Source organism: Branchiostoma floridae, chromosome 8 (assembly GCF_000003815.2).
Source record: "Branchiostoma floridae strain S238N-H82 chromosome 8, Bfl_VNyyK, whole genome shotgun sequence".
NCBI lineage: Eukaryota > Metazoa > Chordata > Leptocardii > Amphioxiformes > Branchiostomatidae > Branchiostoma > Branchiostoma floridae.
The window spans coordinates 1953445-1973907 of NC_049986.1; the positions used below are offsets into that span (position 1 = coordinate 1953445).

Here is a 20463-nt window from a genome sequence, read left to right on the forward strand (position 1 = left end):
TCAAATTTAACTAATCTCTGTCGATGTTATAATTTAGCTGTAGTAGAAAATGTAACATGACATTGATCAACGGAATATCTGACATATCTTCAATAAAATGCAACATGACTTAAAAGTACGGTTGGATTGGTATTTTTCTCGGTCTCAGTGTCGCACATGTATGTAACGTTACCTCAGTTAACAGAAAAGCATCGTAGCAAACAGACGTCGACGTTTTCCTTGAAGGGGCTGCAGTGAGCCGAAACAAGGCAACTCTTGCCTGCTCACCTGCCGCGGGACCTTCCCTTCCTAATCTCATCAAATGGGCTGACCAATGGGCGAGCGCACACCTGCCGCGGGACCTTTCTTTCCTAATCTCATCAAATGGGCTGACCAATGGGCGAGCGCACATCTGCCGCGGGACCTTCATTTCCTAATCTCATCAAATAGGCTGACCAATGGGCGAGCGCACACAACTGGGCACAGGTCGGGTCGGGAAATAGCCTGATGACTCAACTACGCCGTATGAAGGCATCAGAGATCAGTGACCGCGTGCACGGGAGCCGGGCTCCTTTTCGATGCTTCCTCATTTTTTTTCGTTACTCTAGGCTTGCTGAACTAAAACATAACAACATGATATTAAAAACAAAACAGGAAACTACGCTAGAAAGGTCGACAGTTGCTCGTGAGCAAATACAGCTGCATCTTTACCCCCCCCCCAGCGGAAATGTATCGGCATTGAATTGAATATTACTTATTTCCTTTTCCCAACCATCCGCAACATCTCGAGTTATGCTGTCCACAAAAACGCGAACACACACACTCAGCCCGCTGCAGTGCGGACGGAAAGTGCTACGCCAACCATTTTATAGAGACACAACATCTTGCCATAAACGAAAATATAACCTTCTTGGCGAAATCTAAAATTTCCAAATATCACATCATAGTAATAAAGTTCATAACCGGTACCTCTGGAATAGCTATTGCATCAATGCAATTGGCGTTACGACTGTTTCGTGGGACAGTATATTTAATGTCAGAAAAGTGGGCGTTTTCAGCAGACAACTACAACATTAACCAATTTAGTGGACAGTATATCTTTGTAAAGGTCAGCAGACAATGGAGAAAATTTGCTGTCAAAGTAGCATGGTTCAGTGACCAAGTAGGACATGGTTATATAAATGCACCAAAGTGCAAATGTCGGTTGTTCACACGTTAAGAACAGAATGACTGATTAAGGTCCCGATTTCACGATTTAGATTTCAAAATTTTCATATCATCCCGGCCCTGGTATTTAAAGAGCGATCAGTAATCCACCAGGTCTTTAGACACACCTGTAGCTACTTTGGACCAGTCCGTACTCCACGCCTACGGTGATCTCCAGCTGCAGGTGTTGGGGACCGTTCATATTTCATATCATTCCAATCTTACCGCAGTTAATATCAGCGAAGTCTGACTAATATTTCTATCGCGTCCCTTCCAGAAAACTGTTAATAAGACAGACACGTTTTACTTGGTCATATGGTAATGATATGAAAGTTGTACATGAAATATTGCTATAATATGCATGGATTAAGATAACATTTGGCAATTGCTGATCTGAAAAAAATAGATCTATGATAGCTTTGGTGGTACAAAAATCGTCCAAAGACCCTGGGTACCAGTCAATACATCAAATGGAGGGTTTCATAACCTCCTTGGTGTGTGGAAGAGCAAGGATAAGGCTTGGCACGCCCACGAATCTATGAGGGTCTGCATGGGGGGGGGGGGGGGGGCTGACAACGATTTTCGCTGAATTCAGAAGAATCCCCTACGTATTACGCTAAACCAAGAAAGGCAATTACGCTCAATTGGGTCGCCTAGCTACGAATAACGCAGATAAGATGGTTTTGCCTACAAATTACGGGAAATAGAAATAGGCTGCCTACGCCTTACATAAAAGAGCATGCAGACCCTCATTTGTATCGAATCCCGTCACCAATGGATATACATTTGCATACTTGTTTGGCGAGAAAAGATAAATTGAGGTAACCAGGCGTACAATATAAACTTTGACCCATATTATGTATCCCGCCCCGATAATAGATAAGACGGAAGGATAAAGCTCAAGCTGCCAGAATCGTCGCCCCGCTTTACGTGTAGAAACACAGGTAAGACCTTAAAGTATCTATGTGAAGGATACTTCTATTTTTCGTTAACCTAAAAACTAATGATCTTTTATGTGAATGTCTCAGCCAGGAGGTTATTGTGTGTCCAGGGACACCTGAAAACAGGCCACAACCTGATTGTTATGATATGATATTATTGATAAGATGAAACAAATCAAGGAATAAATAGAGGAATTTTTGTTAACGCGACAAAAGTACAGCGAATTTACTAAGGTCTATAAAACTGCCTACATAACTAAAACTTAACACTATTGTTTCTACGGTATAACCATTCGTGGATATATTTGCCTACTTATTAATAAGCTTGTACACAGTAAGGGTTATCGCCTCCAACAATGTAGTTGAATTTATCTATCTATCTATCAGATAGTAGCAAATTCTTTAGCGCTTTTTAGAGCAGGCGGACAGAAATGTACATGTAAACAGTTCTCTTAATGCAAACAAGGGTGTCTAATTCCCCTGGGACGTTTTGTTACAAAACAGAACCTTCCGAACCTGTTTAATCAGTACGCAAACACCCCCAGGGCACATTTCGGTATTTAGACTGCCTATTCTTAACAATGGGAATCATGGCATAAATATTCTGTCAAAAATCACCTACCCGAGTTTTAGAACATGAAAAACTCACATTGGCATGGCTGTCCGGCCTCTAAAGTGTGATTTGATGGCAAAACAACACCAAAACACATAATGTTTAGAACCTACTGCAACCACAAATATTGCTAAGAATCGGTTTCTTTAACGCAATAAAGAAGTTTCAACCCGTACCTGTAATATACACCTCCAAAATCCAAGCATATCCGAAGAAGAAACATTTCTACAGACACTTTAACCAGGGGTACCTAATCACTTTGAAAGTAGGCCATCTGTGTGTGTCCGGAATTACCAAAATTTGCCCTTTAACTTACTAATCTGTTAAATGTAGTTGCTTTTATTAGTACCTGGATTATGTAAATCAGAAGTCACAAAACATGTAATTGCAGCTTATATGTTATACAACAGGTTAGTTTTTCAGTCAACAAACTAAAAATGTCATATTTTCGCATCGTGTTTATTAGTTCTTTTTTTTAGTCTTGCAGGATCTAGAGTTTGACCAACATGGCGACCAGAGCCGGATCTCATCTGAAACAAATGGAGGGAGAGGATGGACAGGATTCTCCCCGTACCCACAAGTGCTGCTATTGTGACAAGGAGTTTCGCTTTAAAAGTAGACTCAATCTACACCTGCGAACTCACACGGGTGAGAAACCGTATAGATGTGAGGAGTGCAGCAAACAGTTCAGTAGGCTTGGTACCCTGAAAATACACATGATAACTCACACGGGTGAGAAACCGTATAGATGTGAGGAGTGCAGCAAACAGTTCAGACGGCTTGGTACCCTGAAAATACACATGCATACTCACACTGGTGAGAGACCATACCAGTGTGATGATTGCGGGAAACGGTTTTGTCGGAAATCTAATCTGGAGGACCACATGAGATCTCACACCGGTGAGAGACCATACGAGTGTGAATATTGTAACAAGTGCTTCAGTAAGTCAGTTCGTCTGAAGACTCACATGCGGACTCACACAGGGGAAAACCCTTACAGATGTGAGGCATGCTGCAAGCAGTTCAGTGAACTGTCTAGTCTAAAAAAACACATGCGGACTCACACAGGTGAGAAACCTTACAGATGTGAGGAGTGCAGCAAGCAGTTCAGTGAACTGTGTAGTCTAAAGAAACACATGCGGACTCACACAGGTGAGAAACCTTACATATGTGAGGAGTGCAGCAAGCAGTTCAGTATACTGTCTGGTCTAAAGAAACACATGCGGACTCATACAGGTGAGAAACCGTACATATGTGAGGAGTGCAGCAAGCAGTTCAGAAACTCGAGTCATCTAAAAGTACACATGCGCACTCACACAGGGGAAAAGCCGTACAGATGCGAGAAGTGCGGCAAACAGTTCACTCAGTTCCCCAACCTTAAAAAACACATTCGGATCCACACCGGTGAAAAACTCTACACTTGTGAGAAGTGCGACAAACAGTTCATTCAGTTGTCGCATCTGAAGAGTCATATGCGGACTCACACTGGCGAGACACCGTACACGTGTGAGAAGTGCAGCAAAAGCTTTCGTCATTCACGTAGTCTTCGTGTGCACATGAAAACTCATCACATCGGTGAAACTGTGTGAATAACTGTGTGACGATAACATGTACATATTCTTACACATTAGAAAATCTTATATAATTCAGCTCGATTGATCTATTTTTTCTTAACAAAGGTTGGCTATGATTTACCGCTACTTATTTCAGCCGTGTACTCACTACATGGCTCCGCTGTCCAAAAATAACGGGAACTGAATTACAGCATAGTAGTTACTATTGTCACGTCCCGTACTTGGTTAAAACTAGAAGCGTTTTAAAAAAAAAAAAACGGCTGTAGAATGTTTGGACAGTAGTGACAGAAAGACGGCAAAATATCAATGGACATAGCTTTCTACTATCGCACTTAGTTTTAGTTACTCAAGCTATAATTTGTCATTTAATAACTCTCTTTAAACGCTGTAAAAGCACTAGACCCGAGGCGTCCCGAATTAGCTGCGGAAACATGTTAGTTATATAGATGTTGCTATGTGGTGTTTGCCTTCATAATGTGCTTTAAGATGCTAGAGATTTGTTAATTTTCAGTATGTCAGCTTCCTCAATACGTTATGAGTTGTTGTCTTTTATGTTCAATGTGTTTTCTAACCACAGAACTTGTACGTTTTTTTTCTGAAATTCATCACATATAACATTTGTTTTATAATCAAGTAAAGCGACCGAACCTGTTTTATGCACCCACTACTTACAACGTCACCGACGAAGGTCAGCGGTTGTCTGAAACGTTTGACCAAGGAGCTTTTGTTTTATTAAGAATCTCGTTACCTAGTTACCGGCTAGTTTGCAGTTTGAACTAAATTAGAACTCTTGAATTGGTCCTTTAGACTCGAAACAGCTATGTGGCGATGATGCTACTCATGGGGTGCAGTAACCTCAGAGATGAAGAAAGGTTATCCTTACAACTGATTCACCAATATTAGTCTGAGTCTTTTTTACCACAATAATTTGCAACCATAAAATCCCACGTGCACCATCTAGGCATAGGCAGTAAATGTTGCGTCACCCCTTCTAAAAATTCAAGCTCAAAATTGACATCTGTCAATCATACTATACAATGCGGGGTAGGGTTGTGAAGTAATATCATAAATATCAAAGACCTCTGATACGAAAGAGTCGCCTGGGAATTAATCAATAACCAACATGTGTTAGAGCGCTTTCCAGGGCCCAGGCTCGGGATACAGTTTTATTAAAAAACACTGATTATAGGTACAATTTGACAGAAACAAGTGAATAAAGCTACATGATGGTCACCTAAGAACATAAGAACATTTCTCCCTGCGCGTAAAATCGAGCTCCTACACCCCCCTTCCGGAAAATGTCCATCCAAGGGCCCTGAAAGCTCGACGTCTATAGTCATCCCACGGCGTTCGGAGGACCGTGCCTGACGCCGGCGCCGTAGTCAATGGCGACGAAGACGACGCAACAGTGTGAATTGTTACATTTTTGGCTACTATTTGAATTCTTCGTTTCTTCTCAGGCGACAGCCATTTTTTAGGGTGTGAAATCACACATGTGGCTATAATAATCTCTTAAGCCATCAACCAATACGAATGTTGTGGTGCATCTTTTGTAAAACATTACAGGGGTTGTGGAAAAATGAAAGGGACCAGACTGGGTGATGTTGTCTATAATTTGCTCCATATCAAGGCGTTAAGTCAGGTGACAGCATTTCGACATTTAAATGAGAACGAGCCATGTGCGTTCATATTTGGTGGCGCCACGGGGAAAAGTACAATTTTTAATCCGTCATTCGGGTGTTTCGGCCGTGTTTTCAAACTTAAACTTCTTTTTTATTATCGGGCCGCCTCATAGTCGAGTGAGGAGCCAGCAGTCCAGATATCGCATGGGGAATGTGTCAGGAGATCCAGTGGAAAAAAGATAGCATGGCATATATCGGGACCACAATGTTTCAGAGGCATTTCAAGGTCATAACAGAACCCAGCTTCGAATACAGTAAGACATTGGTTTAATTTCGATCAAAGACCAATAATCTGACACAGAAGTACAAGTTTGGGCAAGATCACAACAACCTCAGGGGTCAGAGGTCGCATTACCGTGCACTACCATGCCTTTTCAAGGAACTGAAACGGTTTGCAAGTTTGCATCGTGAACGCAAAATGCAAACCGTTTCCTCTCGTTTGCTGTCGGATTTACAGGCCTAACCGATAGAACCGTTTCATTTTTTGCAACATGAACGGGGCCTTAGCCTTTATTTTCTTATCTTACCCCTGTCTCCTTTTCAAAAATCCAAATTGTGTTCAATTTGACTTTGTCTAATTTCTTTCCTATTTGACAATCTGAAGTTTTTGTCTTCAGCTTTTTTTGCGTTTGAGCCAATACTCTTAGGGTTTAAAATCAATTTTCTACCAGGTCTCTTCAGTGTCATTGCCGAAAGATAGTGGATACAATATGAAACCTCTGACCGTTTCCAAAAATCATATCCGGTTGCTTGAGTAACTGCTATTTGGCGTATTTATTACCGGGGTGTCTAACCTTCATCGCCATTTGTCTTGGTAATACCCGCCTCACATTAGGCACGATTCTATCGGAAGACTAGTTTACGAGCTCTAAATGGCATTTTTGTAAGTAAGACATCCGGTGTTCTCACGATCATCTTGCGATTTTCAGGGATCTCCGGCAATTTTCAGGAGTCTTACGACGGTCGCGGTGCAGCGAAACATGTTCTTAACATAAGCGACGAGTCGCAGGAGATCTCCGAGATCGCAGAGCTCGTTACCGAGTCGCAGAAGACGGACAGTGCAACAAGGTTACACATCTTGGGTTGGTCACCAGTAAAGGAGAGAATACAACAAAGAAGTTATGCTACATTCTGCAAGATAGTGAACACAGGACTACCAAAACCACTTTACACCCAACTCACATTCCAGTCAACCAACAGTCGGTACCAAACACGGTCAACAACAACAAACTGCATCAAACTGTCAAAACCTAGGACCAATGCAGAAAGGAAGCGCTTCCTTTACCGTATGGCTTGCCACTGGAACACAGTTACTAAATGAACTTGTTTTTCTCTCAGTTGTATAGTTTGCATTGTACATATTATGTTTTGTATTTATGTAATGTTGTGAGTGTATTAATGTATTTTATGTAGACCACTGGAAGAATAGCTGGCAACATAATGTTTGACATTGTTGTAATAGCTAAAAGTGGATCTGAATAAAGTCAAGTCAAGTCAAGTCAAGATCGTGCGTCCAAATCGTGCGTACCTCGCAAGGGTATCGGTCAATAGTCTTGCGTCAATCCAACGATTGAAGACCGATATAGCTATATAGGCGAGAACAGACATAGTTATTAATCATCGAACGCAAATCGGATGGCGAACGCCCGTTAGTCGGGTGACGTTCGGGCGACGTTCACCCGACTTCCGATTGTTTACAAATATTGAATTTCTGGGAATGTGAGGGTAATTCTAACATTGTGCCCCCTGTGGCAGTATGTAGACTGGCTTTGTGACACACTTTCCTTTCTTGTGTCATCTCTATTATGCCCGCGCATTCCATTCATTGGTTGAAAAGATTCCGACAACAAAATAAGCAACATTTATTGATCTCTTGCCTTTTTTGAGAAACGTTTTGTGTTTTCTTGTCCGCGTGCAAGAGGTCATGGGAGGTTTATTATCATAGATTTATTCACCGTTGATCGCACGAGGCTCGCTTGTATGTGAGGGGGACAGATTTGGGGCGAAAAATACGCAAGACCATCTTAAGATCTTAAAATCAGCCGACCTTCCTGCGATCGCGAAGTACGTCCGAATATCGTATATAATGTGAGGCGGGTATTTACATTAGATTTGTCAGCGCTTGAAATAATATTGTACAAAAAGCATGCCTTTCCGGTGCTCTAAATTCATATAAACATACACATAAGTAGGCTTTCTTCTGGCAAAAAATAGTTTGTCCGGCGCTTACAATAATGCTGTACAAAAACATTCCTTCTCGGTGATCTAATTTCATATAAACATAACACTGCGTATTGATTCCTCTGGTAAAATATCTTTACCAGCGCTTCCAATGATATTGTGCGAACACGTAGAGTACCACGAACCCATATCTTTGCTGAATGAAACATTTAGGTTTTGAAAAGGGATTAAATTTTGCGTTGTTTCAGCGAGAAAATGAAGTGTTCGCGGTGGTTTTGATTTCGCGGTTACGCCATCCCGCGATACTGTAAATGCATTTAAGTTCGCGGGGACTTAAATTTCGCGGTAGCGGGAAAAGGGACTTTTCGCGGTGGTTTTAATTTCACGGTAGCACCATGCACTGTTACAGTAGTATCTAAATGCCCAGGAAAAAATGTTCGCGGAGGTTTCAAATGCGCGGTGAAATGGCCGGCGCAAAAACCGCGAACATAAATCCACCTCGAACATTTCTGCATTTACAGTATATATGTGTCACAGTAGAGATCAAGATCCAGTAGAATCGCCGATTCTCCTCGGAGAGATCCCGATCGGAGTTTCTCCTCGGAGAGATCCCGATCGCAATCTGTACTAGTAGAATCGATTTCTTGCGATCGGGATCTCTCCTAGGAGAAACACCGATCAAAGCTCAAATGATGCTAAGATATAGAAAACAAACTGCGATCGGGATCTGTCCTAGGACAATAGGCGATTTTACTAGTACAGATTGCGATCGGGATCTCTCCTCGGATATATATATATATATATATATATATATATATATATATATATATATATATATATATATATATATATATATATATATATATATATATATATATATATATATATATATATATATATATATATATATATATATATATATATATATGTTTATTCATATATATTCATATACATATGAATGAACTGCATAACTGCATGAACCTCTAAAGTAGGTATAGTTTTACTTACAAATTTGCCACCACGCTGCAGTACCGTAACACGCCGCTAGAAAGCCCATTATCGATTTTTTGTGCAACCTCACCAATCCATCATATATCATGAAGAAACGTCATAAGGTTCTGGACTCGTGTTGTTGATAAACAAAGAAACAAAAACACAAACATATACAGTCCGCTTCAATACCATAGGGAAACGTCAGATGTGCAATTTTCGAAGTGAACTTCCTTACAGCAACCGCTACTCAGAAAGTATATATCATAAAGATCCATGCATAGCATCTCGAATTATGCAAATAAACACCCACATCACAGCTGGTCCACTATAGCACAACATATCATGAAAACATAATCTTCTTGGCGAAAATAAAAAGCATTCCTTTTCGGTGCTAAATATACATATAAACATAAAATTAAGCATTGATTCTTATGGAAAATATCAGATTTGCCAGCGCTTGCAATGATATTGTACAAAAAAGCATTCCTTTGCGATGCTCTAAATCCATATAAACATACCATTAAGAAGTCATTCTTCTGGCAAATGATAGATTTGCCAGCGCTTACAATAATATTGTACACAAAAGCATTCCTTCTTGGTGCTTTAAATTCATATAAACATAAAACTATGTAGTCAATCCACTTGCAAATAAACGCACTGTAGCCATAGACGCCGTCGCACCGGTGTCGTAAATCTTGTTAGGCACAGAAAACGGTGGGGGAGTCCACAGGTCATCGGCATCGTGTGCTCTTTATTAACGGATCTGCAGGTAAGTGGCATATCTGAGTATATCTGAAAAATGTTGGGATATACAGCTAGAATGTGTGTCAGAGGAGGTGCGAATGAGAACACAGCTCTGTTGTTCTTGCTTCTCTTGATCGCTGCCTATGCAGCTGCAAATGGTCTGAATGATACTCAGTGTGAGACAGCAGGGTGGAGGAAGTGTTTACCTATCACAGGCGAGTTAAAACCAATTCAATTGGAGGGTATGACCTCTGGTACACATACATGTGTCTTATGCAGTGCAGTGGATGGGGTTGATAACTCCAGAAGCCTGTCCCCTCTTATTGCTGAGGTCGATAATGTGGCAATAAGAAGGTACCCGTTTGATGTCCTGTCGGCCATGAAACTGGCACAGCTTGAGCATGCGGAGTTCCACAGGTCTTTGGCTCTGATAGATGCAGACATCACTGACATGGACAACAACACCTTCGCTGGGTTTTCCAGTCTCTTCAAACTATCCCTAGATTCTAACAGGATGTCACATGTCAAGCAGGCCTGGTTTACTGGCTTGGAGAAGCTCGCTGTGTTGATTTTGTCCAACAACAACATCAAGCAGATCGATCCAAGAAGCTTCGTGCACCTTACGAACCTTGCTGGATTGGATCTAGAGAACAACCTGTTACAGGTTGTAGACCCCTCTTGGCTCTTGGGGCCGGAACTTAGGATGACCTTGAATCTAAGGTCGAATGTAATCAATAGAATTTCCCCAGTGTCGTTCCACCATCTGCGGCTGTCCAGGTTAGACCTGCGTGGCAATGATCTGTCATGCTTGGATGAAAAAGTGTTGGCAGGACAGTCTACGCTATTGAACCTGCGCATCAGCAGTGGCGTGTTGTCATCTGTCCATGATGCGAAACCGCATAGCATGAAATGGAGCCTGAATCGGCTTGGAAATTTCCTCAGAAAGGCAGTGACAATGATAGTTGAGGTACCCAAGTTCCTTTTCTGTGTTAAACAGAATAGTCATGAACTCTCGTTTGGGTGGATGGTTGATACATCGGACAATGGGCCTGGTAGAATCAAGGTGGAACGTGTCAATCCTGGGATATCGTGTGGTGAGTTGGATCGCTCTTTGAGCACCATCTCCATCCAGGCCCCCGTGGTTGTTCTGGCTACTGGTGGCTCTTTGGATGACAACACGGTTCCAAACAGGCTTGAGCAGTGCAGGCAGGTTTGGGAATACGGTGACGGCATCAAGGTGGATCTGATGGGAAACATAATCTTCCAGCTGGTTTCCATGGCCACAAGGAATACACCCGTTGAAGATGTTGCCATGTCATTTGTCCAGACACAAAGCACAAACACGCCTACAAACACTGAATACACCACCCACACAAACGCCATTCATGACGACATGAAAAACATCACCTGCATTCTGATCACTAAAGATGAACACACGGAGTTGTTCTTCACCATTCATCCGGCCCAACACCAGACACACACTACAGTAACCACTTACACAACAACCACTGACTACTCCAGCAGCCTGACACACACTCTCAGTACCCAGAGACACATCAACACTACAAGTAAGCACCACTCATGAACCAGAGGTCCCTCCGGCAACAGATCATGTTCTCATCTCAGTTGTTGTCTCGGCAGTGGTCAGTGTTGTGGTGGCGTCCCTTGTAGTGTTGGTATGGAAGTTGCGCTCTGCAAGGCTTAACGCAGAGGATGGTAGTGCCAGCGACGATGCACACATTTGGATAATCCCACCTGGCGTTGCTTTCCCCAGCTTGCTGAGGTCGGCTTCCCTCCCTGCACTTTCAGGCAATACCGTTTCTGATGATACAGACTCCTGTAGGTCATTGCCCGCTGTACTGGATACAATCGATCCTACTTACAGCGAGATCCCGGATGACATAGCCACTGCTCATAGACCTCTGCCTAGTCTCCCCCACACATACTGGGCGATACCAGATGACGTCACCTCTAGTGTGGTACGGTCAGTGTCCCTCCCGGCATGCACTCTCGGGAAAACACCCGATGATGCGGCCTCCTGCAAGTCATTGCCGGCAGTTCTCCAGTCTGTCGAACCGACTTATAGTGAGATCCCAGATGACATAGCCGCTGCACAGCGCCCCCTGCCCGCTCTCACGCGCAGTCCAGAACCAGACCAGGAAGCCGCAACACAGCGCCATATGCCTGCCCCACCTCACACTTACAGTGAGATCCAAGATGATGAGGAAAGCGGTCCCATACCTTTCTATGATGACGCGGCAGAGTTTTCCCTACATGAGGTGACAAACAGGCGACAGAATCGACGGGCGTTCCGAGATAACACCAGCGCTTCCAGCAGACACCGGTCTGGAAGGTCCATTGCCGCATACGGGTCGGCTGAAGTGACCAGGACCCAGGTGAACAACTTCTATAGAAATGCTCCCGAGGCCCAAAGCATAAGAACCCGTAGAAAAACGAGGACTGCTTTGGTATCCCAAGCTACCAGCCATGGCTTGAGGACGTATGTCAACGCCACGGATGCGATTCTGTCTAGTGGTCAAAACGTCACGGAAGCTCATATCGCTTTCCTCACATTCCCTGATGCCTGCTTGCCTTGGGAGATCTCAGGAAATGGAACCCGTATCACACCACGGTGCGCGTCCCTCCCCCTTGTCACACTGCCTAACACCTACTGGCCATGGGACATACCGGGGGATGGAAACGGTATGAGGCCAAGGGGGGAGTCACTTCCATCCGTAACACTGCCTAACGCCTACTGGCCTTGGCACATACAAGGGGAGGGAACCCGTAACACTACACGGCGGTCGTCCCTTCCCCCTGTCACACTGCCTAACACCTACTGGCCTTGGGACATACCGGGGGATGGAAACGGTATGAGACCAAGGGGGGAGTCACTTCCATCCGTAACACTGCCTAACACATACTGGCCTTGGCACATACCGGGGGAGGGAAACGGTAACACAACACGGCAGTCTTCCCTTCCCCCTTTCACACTGCCTAACACATACTGGCCTTGGGACATATCGGGGGATGGAAACGGTATGAGGCCAAGGGGGGAGTCACTTCCATCCGTAACACTGCCTAGCACCTACTGGCCTTGGCACATACCGGGGGAGGGAACCCGTAACACAACACGGCGCTCGTCCCTTCCCCCTGTCACACTGCCTAACACCTACTGGCCTTGGGACATACCGGGGGAGGGAACCCGTAACACAACACGGCGCGCGTCCCTTCCCTCTGTCACACTGCCTAACACCTACTGGCCTTGGCACATACCGGGGGATGGAAATGGCATGAGGCCAAGGGGGGAGTCACTTCCATCCGTAACACTGCCTAACACCTACTGGCCTTGGGACATACCGGGGGAGGGAACCCGTAACACAACACGGCGCGCGTCCCTTCCCTCTGTCACACTGCCTAACACCTACTGGCCTTGGCACATACCGGGGATGGATACGGTATGAGACCAAGGGGGGAGTCACTTCCATCCGTAACACTGCCTAACACCTACTGGCCTTGGCACATACCGGGGGGAGGGAACCCGTAACACAACACGGCGCGCGTCCCTCCCCCTTGTCACACAGCCTTACACATACTGGCCTTGGAACATACCGGGGCATGGAATTGGCATGAGGCCAAGGACGGAGTCACTTCCATCCGTAACACTGCCTAACACCTACTGGCCTTGGGACAAACCGGGGGATGGAAACGGTATGAGACCAAGGGGGGAGTCACTTCCATCCGTAACACTGCCTAGCACCTACTGGCCTTGGCACATACCGGGGGAGGGAACCCGTAACACAACACAGCGCTCGTCCCTCTCCCCTGTCACAGTACCTAACACCTACTGGCCTTGGGACATACCGGGGGAGGGAACCCGTAACACTACACGGCGCTCGTCCCTTCCCCCTGTCACAGTACCTAACACCTACTGGCCTTGGGAAATGCCGAAGTAGGGAACAATTCTTTACCTGTAGTCGTTTACATTATATTCAAAGTTCAGAAATTACACTTTAAAGGTTCAGAAATTGCAGTTTTCTACACACCCAGGTCTTTTGCAAAACCCAAAACATTTAGCACATCAAAATTCTCCCATCTCGAAATTCAAGAATTTTTTGAAAGTTGCAAAAGTTGCAGACGTCTTTTACCTATCTGAGCAGGACCTGGCTCTAGCTTCAAAAAAAGATTACTTAAAATCATAAAAGGAAACAAATGATTTTTGTCTTTTTAGTCTGTGACCAGACCCTCTGGTCGACAGACTTTTAGTTTTGTCACGTTTACGCGCGTTCGCAGCTGTATCTGTATGTTCCCGTTGTCTGAATTCTATGTGGTTTGGCAGGTCCTTTGTACTGAGGTTGACGATGATGCACGTGAACTTTTTTTTGCGGCAGGTGGTTTTATTATGGATTTTATAAAAATAACACCCCTACAATTTGTTCGTCTTGCGGTGTTTTGGTCCAGATCCTCTGTATGTGGGTCATGGTGTCATTGGAATTTGTCAAGCAGATGCGTGGTGTTACCTGATCGTCAAAGTTATTCGCGTTCGCATCGGTATCTGCATGTTCCCGTTGTCGCATACGTACGTTGTTTGGCAGGTCATCTGCACTGAGGTTGACGATGATGCACGTTGTTTTTTTGTTGTTGTTTTTGCGGCAGTTGGTTTTATTAGGGACGCAATAAAAATAACACCCCTACAAAATGTTCATCTTTCGGTGTATTAGTCCAGATCCCCTGTATATGGGTCATGCTGTAATTGAGATATTGCAAGCAGATGCGTGATGTTCTCTGGTCGTCAATGTAACGCGCGTTCGCATCTATATCTGCATGTTCCCGTTGTCGCATACGTTTGTGGTTTTGCAGGTTCTCTACACATAGTTGGACGATGATGCAAGGTGTTTTATTTTTTCGGCAGCTGTTTTTATTATGTATGTAATAATTTCAGAAATCACCCCTGCAAATTGTACGTTTCACAGTGTATTGGCCCATGTCTGCATATGGTGCCCGTTGAGGTAATTGGGTATAGTTAAGCAGATGCGCGATATGTGCAAGAATTTTACGCGCGTTTGCTTTCTACCTCTTATTCAACAAGTTTATCCGTACTACTTTATGTACCAGCATCATGGACCCCGGGATTCACCCATTAACACTGTGTCATGCTACCTTATGGCTTCACACTAGTTAAAAACTTATCGCACAGTTCATCATCAACAGCTGTGTGTTATCGTATGTGGGACATGGGAACCGACATCTAATGTTCCACTAATGACCCTGTCAATCAAATACCTCCTGTCGCCGTTTGCAATGAAGCGTGTAAGAATTCTCGTCCCAAATGAAGTTTAGCCATATTATATTCCCGGACTTCGACTAAGAAACATCAAGGTCCTATTCCGTGCTTCATACTTATTACGTCCATAACAGAAACATGTTAATACTTGGTGCGTTTGTCAGTCTGCCTGTCGGTCTTGTAGGTGTGTCTGTGTGTGAATGTGCCTGTGTATTAGAGTAGACCATCCGGTAACTTATCGTCACCATATCTTTTTGACTTTGGCCACATGTTATCTCACAATCCATACCTGTTTAGTAAGATCCACATGACACAGAAATATTAGGCAACTTTAGATACAACGATATATCTAACACCATGAAAAGAATCATATAGGATATAAGCACAACGTCACACACCAAAGAAGACAAAACAACCAACATACACCAGACCGACGTCACAGACTATGTTACCTACGGTCACTTGTTTATATTTTATTTCTAACCGATACATTTTTCCAGCAACAACCGTTGACAGCTTACAACCTAATTCTCACATAATCATATATGCTACAACGTTGTTTCAAAAATTCTCTCCTCTTTCACTGGGAAATCTGGCTGCAGTCTGTGTAGCGATTTAGAAGGCTATAATGGTTGGTTGCCTGACGGGATGTAAAACTAGAATTCTACTTAAAAACAGTTACTTATTACCTACTGCAACGATAGATCTTGAAAAAGAATAAGACGTTTCAGATAGAATCCACTTCATTGACACAACATGGCGTATACAGTCAGCGACACTTGGTAAAATCTGTTGATCAGTAGGTTCGAAAGGAAGAGGGTTCTATCTGAAACGTACGTACGTTTCCAAAATCCGATGCTAGTAGTAACCGTATCTTGCCAATGAGTAACTGTTATCCTGTGTGTCTTATTACCTGGATATCTTTTTTTTAATTGACAAATTTATGTCCCTGGACTATCATTCAATCTTACCGGCGGCCATTTTGGTGGCCATTTTGTTAACAGGAGCCTACTGCATACGACTGCCTTCAAATATTTAAATAGACGCAGAGCACCGTCCGGTTTTAAGTCAACTAATTTAATTTTGATCTCTAACGTTAGTTCGACTTTATCCGGGGGCTAACCTTTATCTGTTGCATTACAAAAACAGAGCTCATGGTATTTAGTGATGACAAGTCCAAGAACCGTTGTTTCAAACTGCAATATTTTGAAATTATTTTTGGCCAATTTATTTTCCTCTAAAATCTGAATATGTTGTATATCTCATAACTTATCACTGAAGGATTAACAAAACTGCCACTAATATCTTGGTTATTTCTTAGAAACTGATACTGCAAAAAAAGGAAATAGAAATAGAGCTCACTTTGCGAGAAAATCAAAGAAAAAACCTCACATTTTTTAGTTTAGCAATTATGGCTGACTGGAGTGAGTTAAAACATGAAAGGAGTTAGTTTCTTAATGAAGAATTTCTCAGCGTACTACTGGAGATGAAAGAAATAGTAATCTAAAGAAAAGAAGGTCGTTGCCTCAGATGTAAAATTTGAGTCTTCACCATGCAGGAGTTAGGTTGTTTTTGTCGTGACTATCCTAGGAGAAGTATTTTATATTTCTAGAACGTAAGCAATAATATGTAAAAAGTAGACATTATATGTGCTTTTGTCTAGATATTGATCCAGTAATCAATATCTGTATGCTAGAAATAGGGGAGGGGGGTGGGCTGGAGTAGATTTGTATTTCATATAATTTGAGTTTTAGAATATTGAATTGACCAATTGTTGTTATTTTCTGAATATCAGTATATTACCCCAACTAGAAAATGCAATAAATCACATCTTTTATTATTTATTAGAAAGCACTAAAGTAACAAGACATGGTGGATTTTTTTAGTGTTGAAATCGAGTTAAATTTGAAAGAAAATTAACCAAAAAGCTAACATTATTTAGCTTAGCAATTATGGCCGACTGGAGTGAGGTATGTTAACATGAAAGGAGTTAGTTTCTGAATGAGGAAATTCTCACCATTCCACTGGAAATGAAATAAATGGTAATCTAAAGAAAGGAATGTCTTAGCCTGAGGTAAAGAATTTTAGTCGTTTGTATTCTTAAGGTGGGATGATTCGTGTAAGAACTATTTCAGAAAGCCTATCTTATGTTTCTACAACTCTAAGCAACTAGAACGTTACATGTGCATTTTTCCATAGGGGTTCATCCCGTTATTAATATATGTATGTCTGATTTAGAGTAGATTTACATTACAAGAGTTAAGAGTTCTACTGTATTGATTTGACCCATTGTTATTATCATTAGTATATCAGTATATCTCTATAACTAGAAACTGCAATCAAATGGTAGAAAAAGGTTTAAAAATGGTAGAAAAAGGTGTGGCTGTACACATTACTTGTGCTGGCAGCCTGATTAAATGCCATTGTCTGCAGATGTTTGTGTGCAGATATTGTAGATTGGCACGTAACAGTGGAAACCCGTTCAATAGGGGACTAAGCTTAAAGTTTATCATATTCGTTTAAGAATTTTAGGGAATAATATTTATATCAGACACTTTGCGACGATGAACCAATTAGCAGTGACTGTCATGCCTCAAAATATCGGAGCACTACTAAGATTAAATGACTTCATGAAGAGTGAAAACACACGAACTTCTGTTGATATGAAATTTGCAACTCAACTTTCGTCAAACCCAGAACTCCCGATAACCAACGGCTGAACCTTATCAAGTGACGTGCTGTGATCTAATGAGTAACAATTTCGCCTATGGAAAATCATGTCGGGAACCGAACCCGTCAGGCCAAGGCTGGAAGACAGTCTAAGAGACACCGACACACTTCTGGAAGACACTGACGAATACGTCTTGGTCTGCGATGACAAAGAAAATACCAGTTAGGAACTCACAACTAAGCTTTTTTAACAACTAAATTATAATTTTCAGTACAGGACTGATGTCGTACGATGTATCCATATTCGAACAGATTACATTGTAAGCAATCGACACTCAAAGACATGTATGTATACCAGCTTACGACTAGGAGTGACACTGCTGCAAGAGTTCGTAGGAATCAGGCTCTTTAACCACCGCTAACCATGGTGCAGTTTCTCACGCGAAATCGTGTCAATGCCACAGCTTTCCTGGACACGCATGGAGGAGTAATCATAATGATATTTTTATATGGTTACTGAAACATGGACGTGCTAGCGTAGGAATTCGAAGACCATGTAAAACTTATTAGAGAGAGAGAGAGAGAGAGAGAGAGAGAGACATGGGCATCCTTGCAACCATCACGACTGGATGATGATGATACTACGACATCAGTTATGTGTACATCGTGATGACGTTATCGATCTTGTACGGTTATCATCTATCCGACGATGTTAACAGTGACTGTCTAAAATCTCCGCGAAGACTGCAACGGGAAGAAACGGACATTCAAGACAAGGCAAAGAACTTACTTTTTTTAGTCTACATTTTGGAAAGACATTTGTAAAGAGTTTCTGGCATGTCACAGTTCATGGTATTCTAATGGATTTGATATTCTCCTTTCGGTTGACGTATAGAAATATAGTCCCCCATTGAACTGGTGCCTATGGCACGTGGTATTAAGAAATGAAAGTACTGGCTGTAGCACCTTGCAGACTGACTAAGTACCTTACAATGTATTATCACTAACGTTGAATCATGTTTACTTGTCATAAAAATACTCAGTTTTCGTAATTAACAACCAAGAGTGACCCTCACTCTTTGCATGTGATGTCAAATGATATTTTTGCATTGTGTCTGGTGGTTGAATTTAACGTCAAAATACGAAGTAATACAACTTACACTAAATGTTGGTAACATTTAGTGTAAGTTGTGAACATCAGCATCAAGCAAATATTTCTTTGAGCAGTGTTAATCGGCCCATATGGTATACTTCTAATGCTAAGATCAGCAGTTTGTCATATACATGGATTGGTCATGGATATATTATGCTTGCTTATGCATTTTAGAGTATGTTGTTCTTATTATTAATTAGTATTTTTTTAAGAATCGCTTATAATCCAGTGTTTGAATCTAACTGTCCTGTTTGTAATATAAAAAGGTACATATATAGAGAGATATACATATATAATAATAAAACTAGATGATATTTATAACTAGTGTATTGATATATTGTCGACTTGTAAGACATATCTCAACATTAAATGAGTGCCACTATGTGAGCTTTACGGAAACATGTAATTATGGCGTAAACATGATATTTACAAATGCGTACACGTTACGTAATGTAACTGTAAGAATACCAATATGGCTCCTTTAAGCACACTTTAAGATTGCGTAAAGAGCAGTCTTTAAGCAGTGATATGTGACTGTTTACTTGGCCAATTTGTATCATTTTCCAGCGAAATGTGGAGCCTGGTAGAGGCTATCCCACTGCGTGTGCGAAACATGTAGGCACGCTGTTGTTCAAACAGCAGTTGTATAATATTTATACCAGTCTTTGGCCTGGCAGTTCTAAGTTTCTAGTAGTCCTAGTAACATGTTTTCTCAGATGTGAAATTGTTTCTTACGAACGTATTTCTGGCAGTGAACAGTGGAATGGAAAAGAAATAAAGTAAAAAAAGGACTCATTTGCCTTGTGTGTTTCTGTTTCTTCTTTACTTTCTATTAATTTTATTTGACAAGAGAGGGTGTTTATCAAAAGATTTGAAATCACATGTAATGGTAAAGTTTTGTCAGTATTTCAAGTCGATAAGAGGTTATATTTACACCTACACCGATAATAAACCTATGTATGGAACATTAGTGAAACTCAAAGGTGCACGTGACAAGAAAGCTCCATAGTCAACCGTTCATTCTAGCCCATCGGCAAAAGAAAAGGCGGATTTAGAAAGCAGACAGCTGGGGCGCTTTATCCATAATTCGTTTCAAGTACAAATGTATTTAGGTGGTTCGGCTGAGCCTCAAGGTCAAGAACAAGAGCTACGGACTCTTATTGATTATGTAAGTGGATGAACAGTCAAGTAAAAGTTACCATTCAAAATCGAATGAGCTCTCAAAGCAGATGTTGGGTGAAGGATCGTAATTCTTCCTGAGTGACGGACAGGCTTTTCTGGTAGTTTCTATTTACGCTGAATTTTACAACTGTTAAATTTAATCATATGAAAATAGAAGCAATTAGTTAATGATGTGTTGTAGAAGTCAATCAGAGAATTATGGTGTCATTGCAGTATGGGCTGGGGTATTTTGTACGACTGGAATCTTTACATGGATCACAA

General features: G+C 42.1%; 2 protein-coding genes across 2 annotated transcripts; both read left to right on the top strand.

Annotated features, from left to right (window-relative positions):
- Positions 1–2010: 2010 nt before the first annotated feature.
- LOC118421101 (zinc finger protein 239-like) lies at positions 2011–3773 on the top strand (the record flags this gene model as incomplete). The annotated part of the gene is made up of 2 exons (XM_035828261.1): positions 2011–2129; positions 3219–3773. A coding segment is annotated over exon 2 (528 nt), but the record flags the coding sequence as incomplete, so codon positions are not given.
- An 18-nt stretch (positions 3774–3791) lies between these two features.
- On the top strand, positions 3792–5203 carry LOC118420540 (zinc finger protein 679-like). The gene has a single exon (XM_035827388.1). The coding sequence runs from the start codon at positions 3792–3794 to the stop codon at positions 4326–4328; it is 537 nt and encodes a 178-aa protein (XP_035683281.1). The 3' UTR covers positions 4329–5203.
- The last annotated feature ends 15260 nt before the right edge of the window (positions 5204–20463 follow it).